Source organism: Eriocheir sinensis, chromosome 61, assembly GCF_024679095.1.
Source record: "Eriocheir sinensis breed Jianghai 21 chromosome 61, ASM2467909v1, whole genome shotgun sequence".
NCBI lineage: Eukaryota > Metazoa > Arthropoda > Malacostraca > Decapoda > Varunidae > Eriocheir > Eriocheir sinensis.
Genome location: NC_066569.1, coordinates 6,797,575 through 6,812,636, shown reverse-complemented (window position 1 = coordinate 6,812,636; position 15,062 = coordinate 6,797,575). Strand labels below are relative to the sequence as shown.

General features: G+C 42.2%; 1 protein-coding gene across 5 annotated transcripts in view; it reads left to right on the top strand.

The window, feature by feature from the left end:
- The window catches only part of LOC126986286 (YLP motif-containing protein 1-like), a 54,585-nt gene that overhangs the window by 35,938 nt on the left and 3,585 nt on the right, over window positions 1–15,062 (top strand). The window contains exons 20-22 of one of the 5 annotated variants that reach the window (XM_050842257.1): window positions 2,294–2,354; window positions 6,379–6,500; window positions 8,118–8,996. The exons of the other annotated variants lie outside the window; for them this stretch is intronic. Of the exons in view, the coding sequence (XP_050698214.1) occupies window positions 2,294–2,354; window positions 6,379–6,500; window positions 8,118–8,282 (348 nt within the window). The 3' untranslated portion in view covers window positions 8,283–8,996. Of the gene's footprint in view, window positions 1–2,293; window positions 2,355–6,378; window positions 6,501–8,117; window positions 8,997–15,062 lie in introns of those variants that run through there. 5 annotated transcript variants of the gene reach the window in all.

Here is a 15,062-nt window from a genome sequence, read left to right as displayed (position 1 = left end):
CCCAAACCTTTACATTAATAAAATTGCCCTCAGCTTGTATTTATCCTTACCCTCTGTGGACTCTGCCAGGCAGTGAATGATTCTTTGGTAAATTGGGAGTACACGAACAGTTGTTGTTTCTCATTGTTCTTCCTGCTTCTATTTACCTTTTAACGCTTTCCTTCTTACCTGACTTCTTTTCCCTGTGTGTTTCTTTTCTTCCGGTGTCTCCACATTCATGTCAGTGACAACTTTTTGTTCTTTTAAGGTTACACTTGCATTGCAGTGAACAACAAAGAATTATGTTTTTTTCTTGTAGTTTGAATTGTAGGTTTTTCATTGTTTTCAGCGAGGCATTATCACAGTTTCCTGTGATGTGAATGTTTGTGTGAATTTAGTTTTCTATGGGACAGCCTTTATGTCTTATGTTTTCTCTGCTGACATTGGTGTGAGTGCACACACCTGCCAGGAGGGAAGGGTCTCTCTTTACATGTATTCCACAAGTGTTCATCTGTTTGCATTTTACAGCACTGAACTTGTCCAGTTATGGGCTTATGCAAATCCTTTATTTTTATTTATTTATTTATTATTATTATTATTATTTTTTTTTTTTTTTAAGTAACAATCATTAGTGTGATACAAGACCATACCATATGACAGGTTGTCTCAAGCTGCCAGTGTCCCGGCAAAGGGCTGGTGGTCAGGGTCAGTGTGTCTGTCTTGGTGATGGACTCGGTTAAGAGACTGTAGGGTTAGGTCATGGCTGGAGCTGCTCCTTCATGCCAAGAAGTGTTAAGGAATGTTTTATAAAAGGGTGTGTTAGTCTTTAGGTCCAAAAAGTTTCGGCTCATGCAGTATCTCAAGAAAGGTTGTAAACACAACTTTAAGAGTTTCCAACACACATTTGTCTCTTCTCTGTGTGCAAAAACTATCATAAGCAATGTGTTCAAGTTTCAAAGACAAATTAATCTCTGAAACGGCCAGAAAGCAATATTTCCAACCTATTGTAAAATGGCAATGTTTTGATGCCCTCTCTCTCTCTCTCTCTCTCTCTCTCTCTCTCTCTCTCTCTCTCTCTCTCTCTCGCTCTTGCTCTCAGTGTGCATTTCCATGCCCATGACAGTGGCATTTTAAGACTTGAGGAAAATTTATATTAACAACATTAAAAAGAAAAGCAATTCCAAGCCTATAGTGTGTTTTATGTGTATTAAAGGTGACCTGTGTGTGACATGTTTTGACATTGTTAGGTACTTGCCGTTTGGAAGACTCACCTGATAATGAGGTATTTTTATTTATTTTCACCTGTTGGGGGAGATGTATGACCTTCCTGATAATTTTTTTTTTACTTATTTCTGTCTAATCTCCAAAGTGTGTTCTTAAAATGTATTGTTGTGAGTGCATCCAGCACCCACCCTCACACTGTGCTTGCCGGGCGGCTGCTTCATCACACTGCCACTTGTTTAGCCCACCAGTGTCACACACACACACACACACACACACACACACACACACACACACACACACACACACACATGCACACACACACTGGCTTTAACACAGAATGACATGTTTAGGGTCACCAGAAACTTTTATTATTATGATCATTATTATACTTGTTGCCCCAGTTACTGGTGTGCCAAGACTTACTCTGTTAGGGATAGTTTTACCATGAAGGAATGCACAAGATTAAGAGACGGACAGACAGTTTGCATTACAAAAGTTCAAATATTAAAATTAGCATATAGAGTAAAGTGGTTTTGTTTTCAAGTGATTATCTTTGATGCTGTGATGCTTCCATCCACAGTTTGGTGACTCAGTTCAGAGATCTGGTTTGCTGATCAAACTGAGCTTTGCCACAAGTCAGGGAAGACTCCCAAACGGTCCAGCCAAAACCTTATCATTTAGCTTGTGTAAACATACAGATGTGCATGTAAGCATCCTGTATGTGAACCTGTGTGATGGTTTGGGGAAGAATGAGCCTGTCAGCCCTGGGCTAGCCTCAGGGCAGGACGGTGGGTGCCTGCTGGTGGTGCTGTGGCCCCCAAGGCAGGACGCACCACCACTGTGTTTGTGCCCCTGTGAGCCCCGTCCTGGCCGGGACTGTGTGTCTCTGTGCTGGCGGCGGGCCACGCCTTGCTGCTGGGTGTCACCATCCCTCCCTCACTCTCAGCAAGGAGAGAAGGCCCCAGTGACTAGTTTTAGTTATTTTTATTGTATATTATTTTGCAACACTTTCTCTCAAGCTATTTGCCTCTTCTCTCACTCCCTTTCTCCATATCCTGTTAATACCATGTGATTTGAAATATATCCACAGGTTTATAATGAATTTATTCGGAGCAAATGGGATACTGTCGAAACACAAGAGGAAAGGATGGGTAAGTTTAGCAGCCATTTGTATTCTGTTACTATCCTTACTTTTAGTGTGATCATTGTCATTATTATTTGTATTTTGACTGACTTCACGTAAAACCTCCAAAAGTAGCCCGACAGGTCACGTGACCAGCCTGTTGCAAGTTTTCCCCAAGAGGGCAATCACTCTCCTCAACATGAGCGTGTGCTCATGGTCTTACGTGTGTTTTCTTGTCAGACTTCTCAAGCATTTCATGTTAATATGATAGTGATACACATAGTTAGGTTTGCTGCCAGCTTTTCTTGATTTAATAATTGTATACTTCTACATCTGATTAGAGGACGTGTCAGCATTACATTCAGACCACAGTTTAGGCAATATTCCATGATGATGCTTAAAAAATTTACTGCCCACTTTCTTCACGAGTTCATACATAGAGCCAACAGAATTTCTTGCATCATGCACAATATTGCAAACAATGGATCTTTCCTCCACAACACTGCCTGGAACACAACTTGTAAACAGAGCCATGAAGCTCGTGCCAGACACAGTCTTTGGGCTGCATGCTGCGGCAGCGCTTGTAGCTGTCACGGTGGTGGATCACCACATTGAAGAACTTATCAGACAGATCATGGTTTGTGAAAATAAATTGATGTGTCAAAGCATTGCATACATTCCAAATTTTACATGAAAATGATTTACAGTGAAGAATGTTGCCATTTTTCATTACAACTGATCATTTTCCTGCTTTTTCTTTGAGAAAGAGTAGATCAGTCAATGGCAGCACAGGCGTCAAGTGACTTGTCGGGGCTTGTCACTACTGTTTCAAAACTAGAGATTGGCCACTTTTTGACAATAGCAGCACAAGGCAATTCTGAGGATCTGACATCCAACTGATTGTCAAGTTCATCAGATATTTCACAATAATTTAGGTCTAGTAAACCCAAATAGGTGTGAGGGACAGGTGCGCAATAGGGTAGTTTATGATCAAGGGTATATGGTAGGCAAAATTTGGGGCATGTGCCTGAGCTGTGTTTAGTTGGCGGTTGTATCCATCACATCAGCCACTCAGCCTGTGCTGGTAGGATTTCATCACCCCAGGACACAGACAGAGGAACGCCCAAGTTCCCACACCTTACCTCTTCAAGGTGTCCCTAGGGACCCATTCCTCGACCAGCCTGACAGAGCCTGGCTGGAATGGGTCAGTACCTTCTCGGCACACTTTCTGTTGCTTTTAGTTAGACTTATATGCAGTTTTAGTTTGTTAGGATCCATTTATTTAAAGCTGAAAAAAGAACTGATATTTGGGAGTGCCTTGTACTTGACATTCATTTATTTATATATTTATTTTTACATTTCTTATTTCTTTCAAGACATTTAGAGGCTTAAAGTGCCTGTAATATCAGTGTGCAGTGGTCTGTTTCTATATTGGTCCCTGTAACTTTACTCTGTACATGAGGGAACTGTATTGGTTCTCTCCTTAGTAAGCCGTTCATGAGGGAACACCTTAGACCGGCAGTGCAGTGTTACACGAGTCATTTTGGCATTTGGAGGTTTTGTTGTGTCGTAGTTGAGTGTATATATATATATATATATATATATATATATATATATATATATATATATATATATATATATATATATATATATATATATATATATATATATATATATATATATATATCTATATATATATATTTTTTTTTTTTTTTCTTTTTTTTTTTCCCCTCAGTTTCCTTTGAGAGTGTGTTTCCCATGGCACATGATGTCTCTCCTCTCCTTGTCTCCAAACTCAGGCATCAAGATGTAAACAAAAGGCAAACTGAAAGGAATCTAGACATCTTGTAGACCCTCAGACATTTCTCTTTTATCTTGGATCCAGAAGTCTTGTGTTTGGGACAAGTTTGAGGGGGACCAAGTCTGTGCCGTGGTTGCCAATACAAAAGTGAATGTGTGTGTGTGTGTGTGTGTGTGTGTGTGTGTGTGTGTGTTTACCCATTTACCTGTTTGTATTTACCTATTTGTAGCATACAGGGCCTGAGCTAGGCTTGAATAGTCCTGTCTCTTTGTCTACTTTTATCCAATCTTTCTTTCATTTGGTGGACACTCTTCGGCTCCACCACTTCTTCCTCCAAACTGTTCCACAAATCCACACTTCTATGAGGAAAGCTGTACTTCTTTTTGTCTCAAGCATGTTCCCTTTCTCAGCTTCTTGTTGTGTCTTCTCAATCCTCTCCTTTGCTCTCTCCATCAAGTCCTCTCTATCTACTTTATCCATACCATTCATCAACTTAAACAACATTATCAAGTCTCCCCTTTCTCTCCTCTGTTCCAAAGTTGGCAGGTTCATGCATTCCAATCTTTCTTCATATGGCAGATTTGAGAATTCAGGAGCCATTTTTCTTGCTGTTCTCTGAATCCTTTCCAGTTTCTTTACATCCTTTTTTGTGTGTGGGGATCATGCCATTGCTGCATATTCTAACTTTGGTCTAATCATTGCCTTTATTATCGGTCATCATATCTATATCCATATAGTGGAATGCAAATCTGACATTCTTCAATAGTCTATATGTATCACCAAATATCCTATTTGTGTTTTTCTGGCATCAAAGAATCCTGAATTGTCACTCCCAGGTCTTTCTCTTCCTTAACCCCTTCACTACGACCGGGCCAAAACAGTGCCCCGCGCCGTATCCGGGCTCACCGCACGCGCCAAATTTCAAATGTCGCTATTGAATATAACAAGTTTTCAGCCATAAACTCAACATAATCATCATGTATTACATATGAAAACATGTAGAATTAAATGGTGCACATAAAGAAACTCACTACGGCCGGGCCAAAATAGTGCCCCGTGCCATATCCGGGATCGCCGCACGGGCCAAATTTCAAATGTCACTATTGAATATAACAAGTTTTCAGCCATAAACTCAACACAATCATCATATATTATATATGAAAACATGCAGAATTAAATGGTGCACATAAAGAAACATAAATTAATAGATAATTTTGAGATGTAAGCATAAATATGTAGATAAAATAACTCGTATATTGGCTAAAGCAAGCCAGGACGCAGTATGCACGTCCTCGGATATGGGGCATGCAAGGACGCAGTATATGCGTCCTTGTGTTGAAGGGGTTAACCACAGTGATGTCTCTTTCACCCATTTTATATTGTTTCGGGGGTCTATTTTTACCTTTTCCCATCAATATGTGACATTTGTTTGCATTGAATTCAATTTCCCATTTGTTGTGTGTGTGTGTGTGTTTGTGTGTGTGTGTGTGTGTGTTTCCCTGTCACTTTCCCTTGTGCTGGCTTTACTGTTATGTATACAGTAAAGCCTAAGTTTCCTACGTAGGATTACTTTATTAGATAGGCATTCATCATATTTAGCACCCATAAATGTTTTTTTTTTCCTTGTGCAATCAAGAGTCAGTCATAGACATAAATAATTAATTCTGTGTTAATATGTTGGAGTGTGTGAGTGATGGTGTGTTATATGCAAAGCTGCTCCCAGCAAAATGTCATGTTTGCCCATAGCATGGATTAACCTTGGCTTTGTGAGTGGTTCCACATACCTAGGAACAACTGTTTTGGTGTTTCATCATCAGTCAGTAGAAGCATATGCACTGAACAAGGTATGATGCTGAAGTCAGTGGAGTTGAAAGTCAAAGGAGTTGGAAGAAGTTGAAAGCTACACTGTACAGCCAGCCAGAGTTCGGCTTGTTTCTTCAAGTTCACAGTTTTTACTTTGTGTAAAACTGGAAACACACAGTTCTGGAGCTGAAGTTGTATGCTTAATTTTCATTTTGAAAACTGACTATTGGGAGTTTGGCAAGGTGCCTTACAAGTGCCTCATTTTAGTACTGTGATCAGTACACTAAAAGAAGGAAAACCACCTCACCACATGATTGGCCCTTGAATGCACTAACATTTGTGTTACCAAAAAACATCCTCATTTCTCCATTAAAAAAATTGTCACCTTCAGCTGTTAACAGTGTTTGTCTCCTCCTCCTCCTCCTCCTCCTCTCGCCGGGTAATGCAGACAAGCTGGACGGCGTGAAGTCGGCCAAGAAGAAGATCAGCAGCGGCGCGCGCACCATCGACGACTGGCTGCAGCTCTCCCAGGACTATGACTCGAAGGTAGTTCAGCCGGGCAAGAAGAGGGTGAGTATCCAGGCGCTGAGCCTGTTGTTTGTCTCCACCATGGGGGGTGACTCAGACCCATGGCAGCTGCCTGTCTGGCCTGCTTGCTGGGTCTGGTGACACTGTGTGTGTTTGTGTGTGCATGGGTGTTTCTTGGGGCTTCCTCGACTGTATTTCTCTAATGTGTTGAGAAGTACTGCAATTGGTGTCTAGTGATTGTACAAATGTTAGGTAATCAGTTTTTGAGGCAGTTGACAACAACCTCAAAGTCATCAACTCCATCCATCCTACAACATAATGCAACATTTTCTGAGCTAATAGAAAGAAAAAGTCAGAAAAGTGTTAAGAAAACTATTTTTGCATCCATCTTGTAAGACAAACATTTATTGGTGTGGAATAACTGAATAAGATTGATACTGAAGAAGAAAGAAAATTTGTGTTCAGCCACAAAACCAGCTGCACCTTTTCTTGTGGGCACTCTGAAATAAGATGAAATTACAAACAGCTGTTTTCAAAAGCAGAGTTGTAGATCATTCCGTTCCACCGCACCAGGCCGGCACATCTGTAGGGTTTTGTGGCGGTTCATCCCGGCACGTAGTATCCAGTCACCACATACATGTAAAGATTAACTGCCGCTCTTGAAAAAAATATTGATTTAGTTTGAAGTTAACTTAGTCAGCCACTTGAAACATAACTTGTTTTGAATGTACTTTGTCTCTAAAGATTTACCATAGATATTCGTGGGTAAGATGAGGTTCAATGAACATGGTTTTTATCACTTCTTGAATATAAATTTGTGTGGATTTTTGTGACTCACATGTGTGTCCCAGACAGGTAAGTTTGAAATATACAGTGTTTTCCAGCCTCAAAGATGCGGCACCATCCACGGCAGACCCGTGTCCCGGTAGCTTTTTTCCACCCAAGTACTACATTTTTACTTTTTATTCTGACCCTCAAAATTGCCTTGCATCCTACATGGTAGAGGTTAGGTCTTGGGTAACCTTAGGATCTGTGAGTCGTCCAGTTCGTGTCCGACCAAAACTGAATTTTACTCCCTACTTAACAAATCAGTGATCCATGAGCATTTTTTATTAGTTCAAAACAAATTTGATCTTCATTTTCTTTGGAAATCAGTAGTTCTTAAGTTTTTGTCAATTTTTTTAAACTAACCAACTTCGTCCAAATAAAGTAGCTTAAATGATGATAAATTAGTCCTACCAAATCATTAACCTAACCCCACAAAACCAATGGCTTAGGACCACCGAGTACAGTGGCTTGACTTGCTGGAAATGAAAAGTAAGGTTTAGTAACAGGCCTGGTCTGGGCAGGGCAGCAGCCCCACCCTGCCAAGTCTGCTGTCTGGAAAAAATACCTCAACATCTCTGATTTCCTGTTATTTATTCCACGTATCTCATGTTGGATTTGGAGTGCGTGTTATACACCGCTGCATTTTAGGGCAAGAACTACAATACTTTTTAATTGCTTATTTGTGGGAAAAGGTAACATCTTTGATGCTGGAAAATACGAGAGCATTTAAGTATGAGCAGCGGTGGTGACAATGAGGTGTGATACACTGAGTGATAGCTGCAGCAGGAGGCGCTGTCGGGGCCGTGAATAACAATGTTGCTGGTGCTGCAGGTGCGTTGGGCAGACATTGAAGAGGGCAAGAAACAGGCGGCGGCGCGTGACCGAGGCTTCGTGCTGGGACAGACGGACTGGCGCCGCATGACTGACCCGTCCTTTGGCAGCAATGCTCTGGTACAGGTCCGCTACATTGAAGGCAGGGACTCCATCAACAACTGAGACACAGCCAGTGGTCCACGGCTTAAAGGATAACTGCCTAAAGAAATGATCTTCCCCACCCATGAAGGAGTGATTTCATTCTACTGCATTCCCCTCTGCCATTCCCTTAACCCCTTCCCTTCCCTTCCCTTCCTGTGCAGTGTAGGGTATGTGTGGCCCCTCCCTCCCCCTCCACCCTTTCCACTTCCTCCCCTCTTCCTCTTCTTCATTAACGTAAGGGAGTGTTCGGTGGGTGGGTTCATTCATGTATTGGTGTCATATTTGCGGTATTATTATTTTTTATATTGTTTTTAGGTGCCAGTAGTTGCATTGGTGTAAGTATAGTGTGTGTGTGAGACCTTCATCTAGACCAGAACTACATTAGCTTCCTAGTGTTGTTGCCCTTATTAAATCATTATTATTATTACTATTATTATAAGCTGATAAGGGAATAGTAATACAAATTTTATTATTATTTTAAGTTAAAAAGGGCATTATAATAACAATAAAGTTAAGACAACTACAGTTACGTAGATGTTGACAGTATATTTCTCTCTCTCTCTCTCTCTCTCTCTCTCTCTCTCTCTCTCTCTCTCTCTCTCTCTCTCTCTCTCTCTCTCTCTCTCTCTTATTGTAAGGTTTCAGTGTTAGTCCCCTGCCCTGGAGCATTAATGAATAGTTCTGCCAGTAACTTCTCTGTTGCAAGTATCACAACAAATAAAGCAGATCACAGAATCGTCCTTTTATTGTGTCGTAAGAGTGTGACCACGGGATGTGTGTCTTTGCTCCTGTTCTTGTTGTTTTGGAAGGAAGGCAGTGCAAAGGAAGATGAATGCTGCTGGTGGTGGTGGGCGGGGTCACAGTAAGCGACCTGTCAGTAAGGTGTTGGCAACCATTGGTGGAGCATTCCGCGTTGTGCCGCACATGACCCCGTCACGCCTGGTGCGGCTCAAAGCTCTATTTTGTGCCTTAACCCAGTAGCAGTGGGGATCATATTTCTTAATGGTCCCTCTAAGCGAGAAAAAATAGAAAAAAATCATCACTCACACAAACCATTTCATAATATATATTAATGTATTTGTGATCAGTTTATGCATCATCTATTTTGGGGGGTTAAATCATGCCACAAATTTGGCCCGTCGCTGGTACACAGTAAAGCCACAAATTTGGCCCGTCGCTGCTACCGGGTTAATCTTGATGTCTTGCAAAGGGTTGAAATTTCAGAGCTGCACCACGATGTGTGCAGAAACACGGCATTGCCCATTAGTTTTAATTTCAAGCAAAGGCAAAGTGGGTGTGACGCGATGGAACTCTGCACAGAAGGACCTCATTTATCTGGAACGGGGGGAAGCTCGTGCCAGATAACCCATTTTACAGTTGTTTTGAGACTTACTCCTATAGAATTGCCAAAACTATGGGGATTATTAACGAGAGGGTAGCCTAGTAATTTTGAAATGCTGACTTCTTATTTCTGAACAAAATAGGATGCTGTTTATTATGGAGATTGTATTTTTTTTCCAGAAAGCACGAAATGATTGATTTTTCAATGCTTGTTGTGCACCCTCCGCCAGTGTTCTAGGAATCAGCTTGCAGCCGCAAAATAGCTCGCAGAGAGAGGTTCAACTTGCTGACTGTTTATACATTTCACATTTCACTCACCGCTCACAAAGATCACAAGTGGACAAACTAAAACAGAACCAGGCGAATTAATGTTTTTCCTGCTGTGTATGTGCGAGGAGGTATTTCTCATAACACCAGACGCATAGTGGACCACCACCACCGTCGCTATATCCTGTCCCGCGCTGCGTATTTCCGCCGTATTTCCACCGCCCCACACTGCGTTCCGAATAAATTTAACAAACCAAACGTAACTTACCTAACAGGGCGGCTTCACCCCCCCCCTTGACTCCCTTAAAAGGGTGCTCTGCCCCCCTTTAACCCTCCTAATGGGGGGACTTCAACCCCCCTCGACCCCCCTTCTATTGAAAGAGTTCTTGGGGAGTATGTCGTGTTCAAGATGTAGGCAATGATGTCTTGCCCCGAGCAGAATACTGTCTTTCTGTATATTTTGTTTTCTTTTCACAGGAGCTGCCGATACAAAGGCCTTTCTTGAGAGAAGTCTCAAGCCACCTGTGACATTAATATCAGATCAAATCTGTGCCGTTGTTTTGGATGCCGGATAAACGAGGTTCTACTGTATCTTGAATGCATAGAAAATTTGATGGTGTAAAAACAAGCATTTTAAAGCACAATAGTTGTGGTGCCATGACTCCATTCCCTAATTAGTCAATCAGTTGCATTTCTGAGTTGCGTCACGGTACACAGTACACACAGACACACTTTTGCTGCTCACCAGCTGTTATTAAAGGCCAAGCAGTGGACCAAGACTCATTTTCAGAGTTTGCTCTTTCTTTGTTTCATTCTTGAGTGCATTCACAGTGAACCTGATGCAATGAAATTACGTGATATTGTAAAAATTTGTCTCAAATTTCCAATCCACGCCACGGCATACGCACAAACACACTATTGGTCCTTATTAATTTCAGGTTCAAATGAAGGAAAAGCACACCTGAGATAATGAAACGGTCTTCTCTAAATGATGGATCAGGCTTACAGAGGCATTTTATGAGCTGTGCCTTTCACTGCCGTGGTGCATTCAGACACACCTTTGGCCTTCATGTGGCTCAGAGCCAAGTGAAGACAAAGTGGGGCTGAGGTGATAGAGTTATATGTGTTTTTAAGGTTGAATCGTGTATGAACAGATTTTCTGAGTCACTCTACAGTGTAATCCCGAACATGTCTTTCCTCTTTTCTTTTTCATCCCCAAGCATATTTATAGATGGTCTGATGAGATAAAATTACTTGGTTTTGTGAAAGATTGAATCGAGGCCAGTGATTGAACATAGATGTTATGCAGCAGTACACACACACACACACCACACACACACCACACACACACCACACGCACCACACCCACCCACACACACATCACACACACACACACACACACCAAGAGTGGCTAAAGATATAGTATCAACAGTCATGGAAAGTGACACTGAAGTTCAGGGAGGAACTGAGGTGGTGTTTGGGGTGGCAAGACATGAGTAGTGAGGTGCACAGCCTCTTGGAGTAGAGCATTGGTCATGCCTTAGTAACATGGAAGCTAGCAGACAAGGAAAGGCTTCAGGATGTTTAGATGAAAAGTGATGCAAAAGAGAAATAAAAATGAAATAAAAGAGCTAGTCAAGGAAGTTATCCAATAAGATACTGAAGAAATGCAAAAATTAACAAGCAGAAAGATTCACAGTTTGTGTTCATTGGCGGAAGGGAAAGTGCCTCAAGTGGTGGAGGGACAACGTTTTGCCAATTTACAAAGTATAGAATAAGGAAGAACCACTGAATTATAGATTAGTGTCCCTGACTTGTGCAATCCCTGAATGGTGTGAGAGAATTTTGGAGTCCAACAAATAAGATATCTGGAAGAGATGGATATTTTGAGAAAGTCCTTTTTGGTTCAGGAGCGTCAGGTTGTGTATCTCCTAATTTGCCAAGTTTCTTTTCCAAGGTGATTGACATGTTACTGGAGTGTGTATTTAAATCTGGAAAAGTCTTTGACAAGGTAACCATAAGAAAACAACTAATTGAGAAACTGAAACATATGAGAGGACCAAAGGGACGCCTCTTGGAGTGAGTGAGACACTTCATGACGAGGCGTCAGATAAAGATTGTAATAAAGGACAGTATTGAGGTGGAGTGAAGTGCAGGGGACCCACACTGTATGAAGTTTTATGCAGCAAAGATCAATTGTAATGAACATAATATTTTTCTGCATTTCGCACACGTAACAAACGCAAAAATTTGTACTCGACAAGATTTTTTCCATGGGCAATTTCAGAGAACTTACTCTCAGTCAGCTGATTCCTATCAACCACACACTTCTCCCTCACTTCACCACAGCGCCATTAATGGAGAAAATGCATACCGTTCTCTCCCGCCCTGCTATCCAGAACAGTACATACCTCGCCATCACGCATGCAAGATTTATTTTCTCGCCTAGCCACCGAAATGCATCTACCGCCCGCGTCACCGCCGAGACTGAATGTTCGTCAGGGGTAATCACCCTGACATGACCTTCTCCTGAAGTGAATAAAACACACACTTGCAGAAAAAGAAATGTGCCTTACTAAACAGTTAGCAGACAGTGCTGCTGTTTGCAGTGGTTGGAAAGGATTAGTTCAGAGGTGTGGTGCAGAGTTACTTAAGTTTGTGTGCAAATAGCAAGTAATCACCAAGAAGGTGGGGCGGGGGTGGCAGGCAGACCATAGACATTATTTGGCAAGGTCATGTACTGGGAAAGTCAGGTCACATCCCCTTCCTTACTCTGTCATTACCAGACGGGAGAATAAAGGTATGGGAAGAGACCTTTCCAATAGAGACCCCACTACCAATCTTAGTCTAGTCTCACTCTTGTTAAGTTTTATGACTTTGAATACCTTTCGTTTCAGCAATCCAACATTTTTCTTATGACAACAGTATAGGATAGGCTGGTAAAGTAGTTAATAATAGGAAAAGATAATATATTGATTACAAAAAAAATTTGGTTGTTGAGATAATATATTCAAAAGCATAAGAATTTCAACTTGTGTGAGGGTGCCCTCCAATCAAATCCAGTACTAAGGTCCATGATGGAGAGGCTTTAGTTTGATAGTTTTTGAAGCAGACGAGCCTCCACAGCACCTAGAGTACAGGTGAGTGCTGGTACAGGTCGCTCTGCTGCAAATGTCACTCGCCTATACTTGGCCAGTACATTGCCCACAGTGTTAATCATGTCTTATTGTACAGTGTCATGTCTAATCATAATTCTAGTTGTGAAATGAGGGAAGGCCTGCCAAAAAAATTTACATTCACTAATCCAGACATTTTTAAATATTTATCTAAAAATATAGCTGAACTTCACACAGTATCTGTGAAAGTTTAGCAGCCTTATGACAATTCTTTCCCTTTCAAATATATTCTTTAGCAATATCAATTTTGAGGCCACACACCTGCAGAAACCTTCGTTCTCTACTCAGTGTTCATATATGTTAAATTTTGCCTCCTTTTCTTTTGATTTTTTTTTAATAGTTTAATAATCCTACATCTGAAGCAATACTTGGGGTGGCAGTAACAGCAGGGCAGAGGAACAGTCGCTGCTCTCAGAGGCCGGCAGCTATAAGTTTCAGTGCGCTTCCTCGTGCTTGCCTTCCAGTCTGGGCACATTTCCGTCGCCTTTTCTAGACTTGGATATCTCTTGAAAAAGATGCTGCACCATTTCTCAGCAAATTTCCAAAGGACATCAATTATGAGCATTTACAGTGACCTGGCTTCAATAGAAGTGTTGAAGAAATGTCTCAAGAAGCACACACAAAACCTGAATAAAAGCATGCAGTGATGATAATGCACTGAAAGTTTGCAGGACTTAAAAGCCAACCCCAGCAAAATTCACCATCCCAGACCACAACCCTGGCCACGAGGATGTGTCGCTGCTGACTCACCTTGGGTTTGGTGCATCGGCACACACGGTGTCTGGTTTGGACGTCCAGGAGGCCAAAGGAAAGTGCCTGGGGGAAAAGAAGGGAAGAAAAACAGGAAGCCTCCACAGAACACTACAACCCAGGAGACTTCTAGCACAACACACACACACACACACACACACACACACACACACACACACACACACACAAATGCCATTTAGGCCTAGGATTGGTTAGATCATCATTGTCATCCATTAATATAGCTAAGTAGATATCTAAGCTGATGTCTACCTGGGCCCGTGGAGTCATAGCCGGGCACGCCAACCACTGCTCCATGGAGAACAAATTTGATTAATATTAATGTACCTTCCTAAGTACAAGGCAATGCCTCCTCTAGGCTTTGGGAATCAGCTGCTTCCAGCCAACCAGCCTCCTCCCTGCTTGTCTCCCACCCTCCACTGCAGCCACTAACGAAGAAAGCATTCATCCTTCACATTCACTCTACTGTCCAAAGCTGCTCAGTAGCTCTCCGCCACACAGGCAACATGTATCTTGCTATCATGCTGCCCAAACACTGCTTCAAGCCCCGGCAATTAAGTCGTCAAGTCCACCAAGAAGAACTCTACTAATGAGATGTCCTGATGAACACCTGTCAACCCAGGTTTAGTAAAACACTCGAGGGATCAAGTGGAGCTCCCCTTGGCCGCTTCCACTGAGAGTTGTCTCTTACAGAAACAACCTAGTGACCAGGGTGGGGTTCTGGGTAGCATGCCACATGCCCGTATAGCTGGCGTTGGCATTCAGAGTATGCAGGTATTAATAGGCCAGTAACTCCAGCAATATCCCATGAATCTGCATCGGCACTTGATAACAAAAAACATCAACGTGCCTTTTCAGTCATCATTCAGTGTCCATGTCTCAGAGACAGAGAAGAACAGGGAGCACAAGCGACCTGAGGACCCCATTCTTTGTCCCTCTGCACAGGTATTGACAATGCCATATACTCGTGCTGAGCGAGTCCATAACACTGTGGGTCAGGCCGACACCTTAAGACTTCTTGACAAGACCTGCTGCTGTTCTACACTATGCTACTAAGGTAGGTATTTGAAATTTTCCAAGATATCAGTGTCCTCACCACATGCATGAACAGACTGTACTGTGTCATCCAGCAAGCCACCAAACACCTGCACCTTAGTCTTGACCCAGGAGACTTGAAGTCCCAAGGGCTTTGCCTCCTCGTGCAGTGCCTCGAGAGACCACCAAAACCTCCAGCGACTCCGCCAGGATT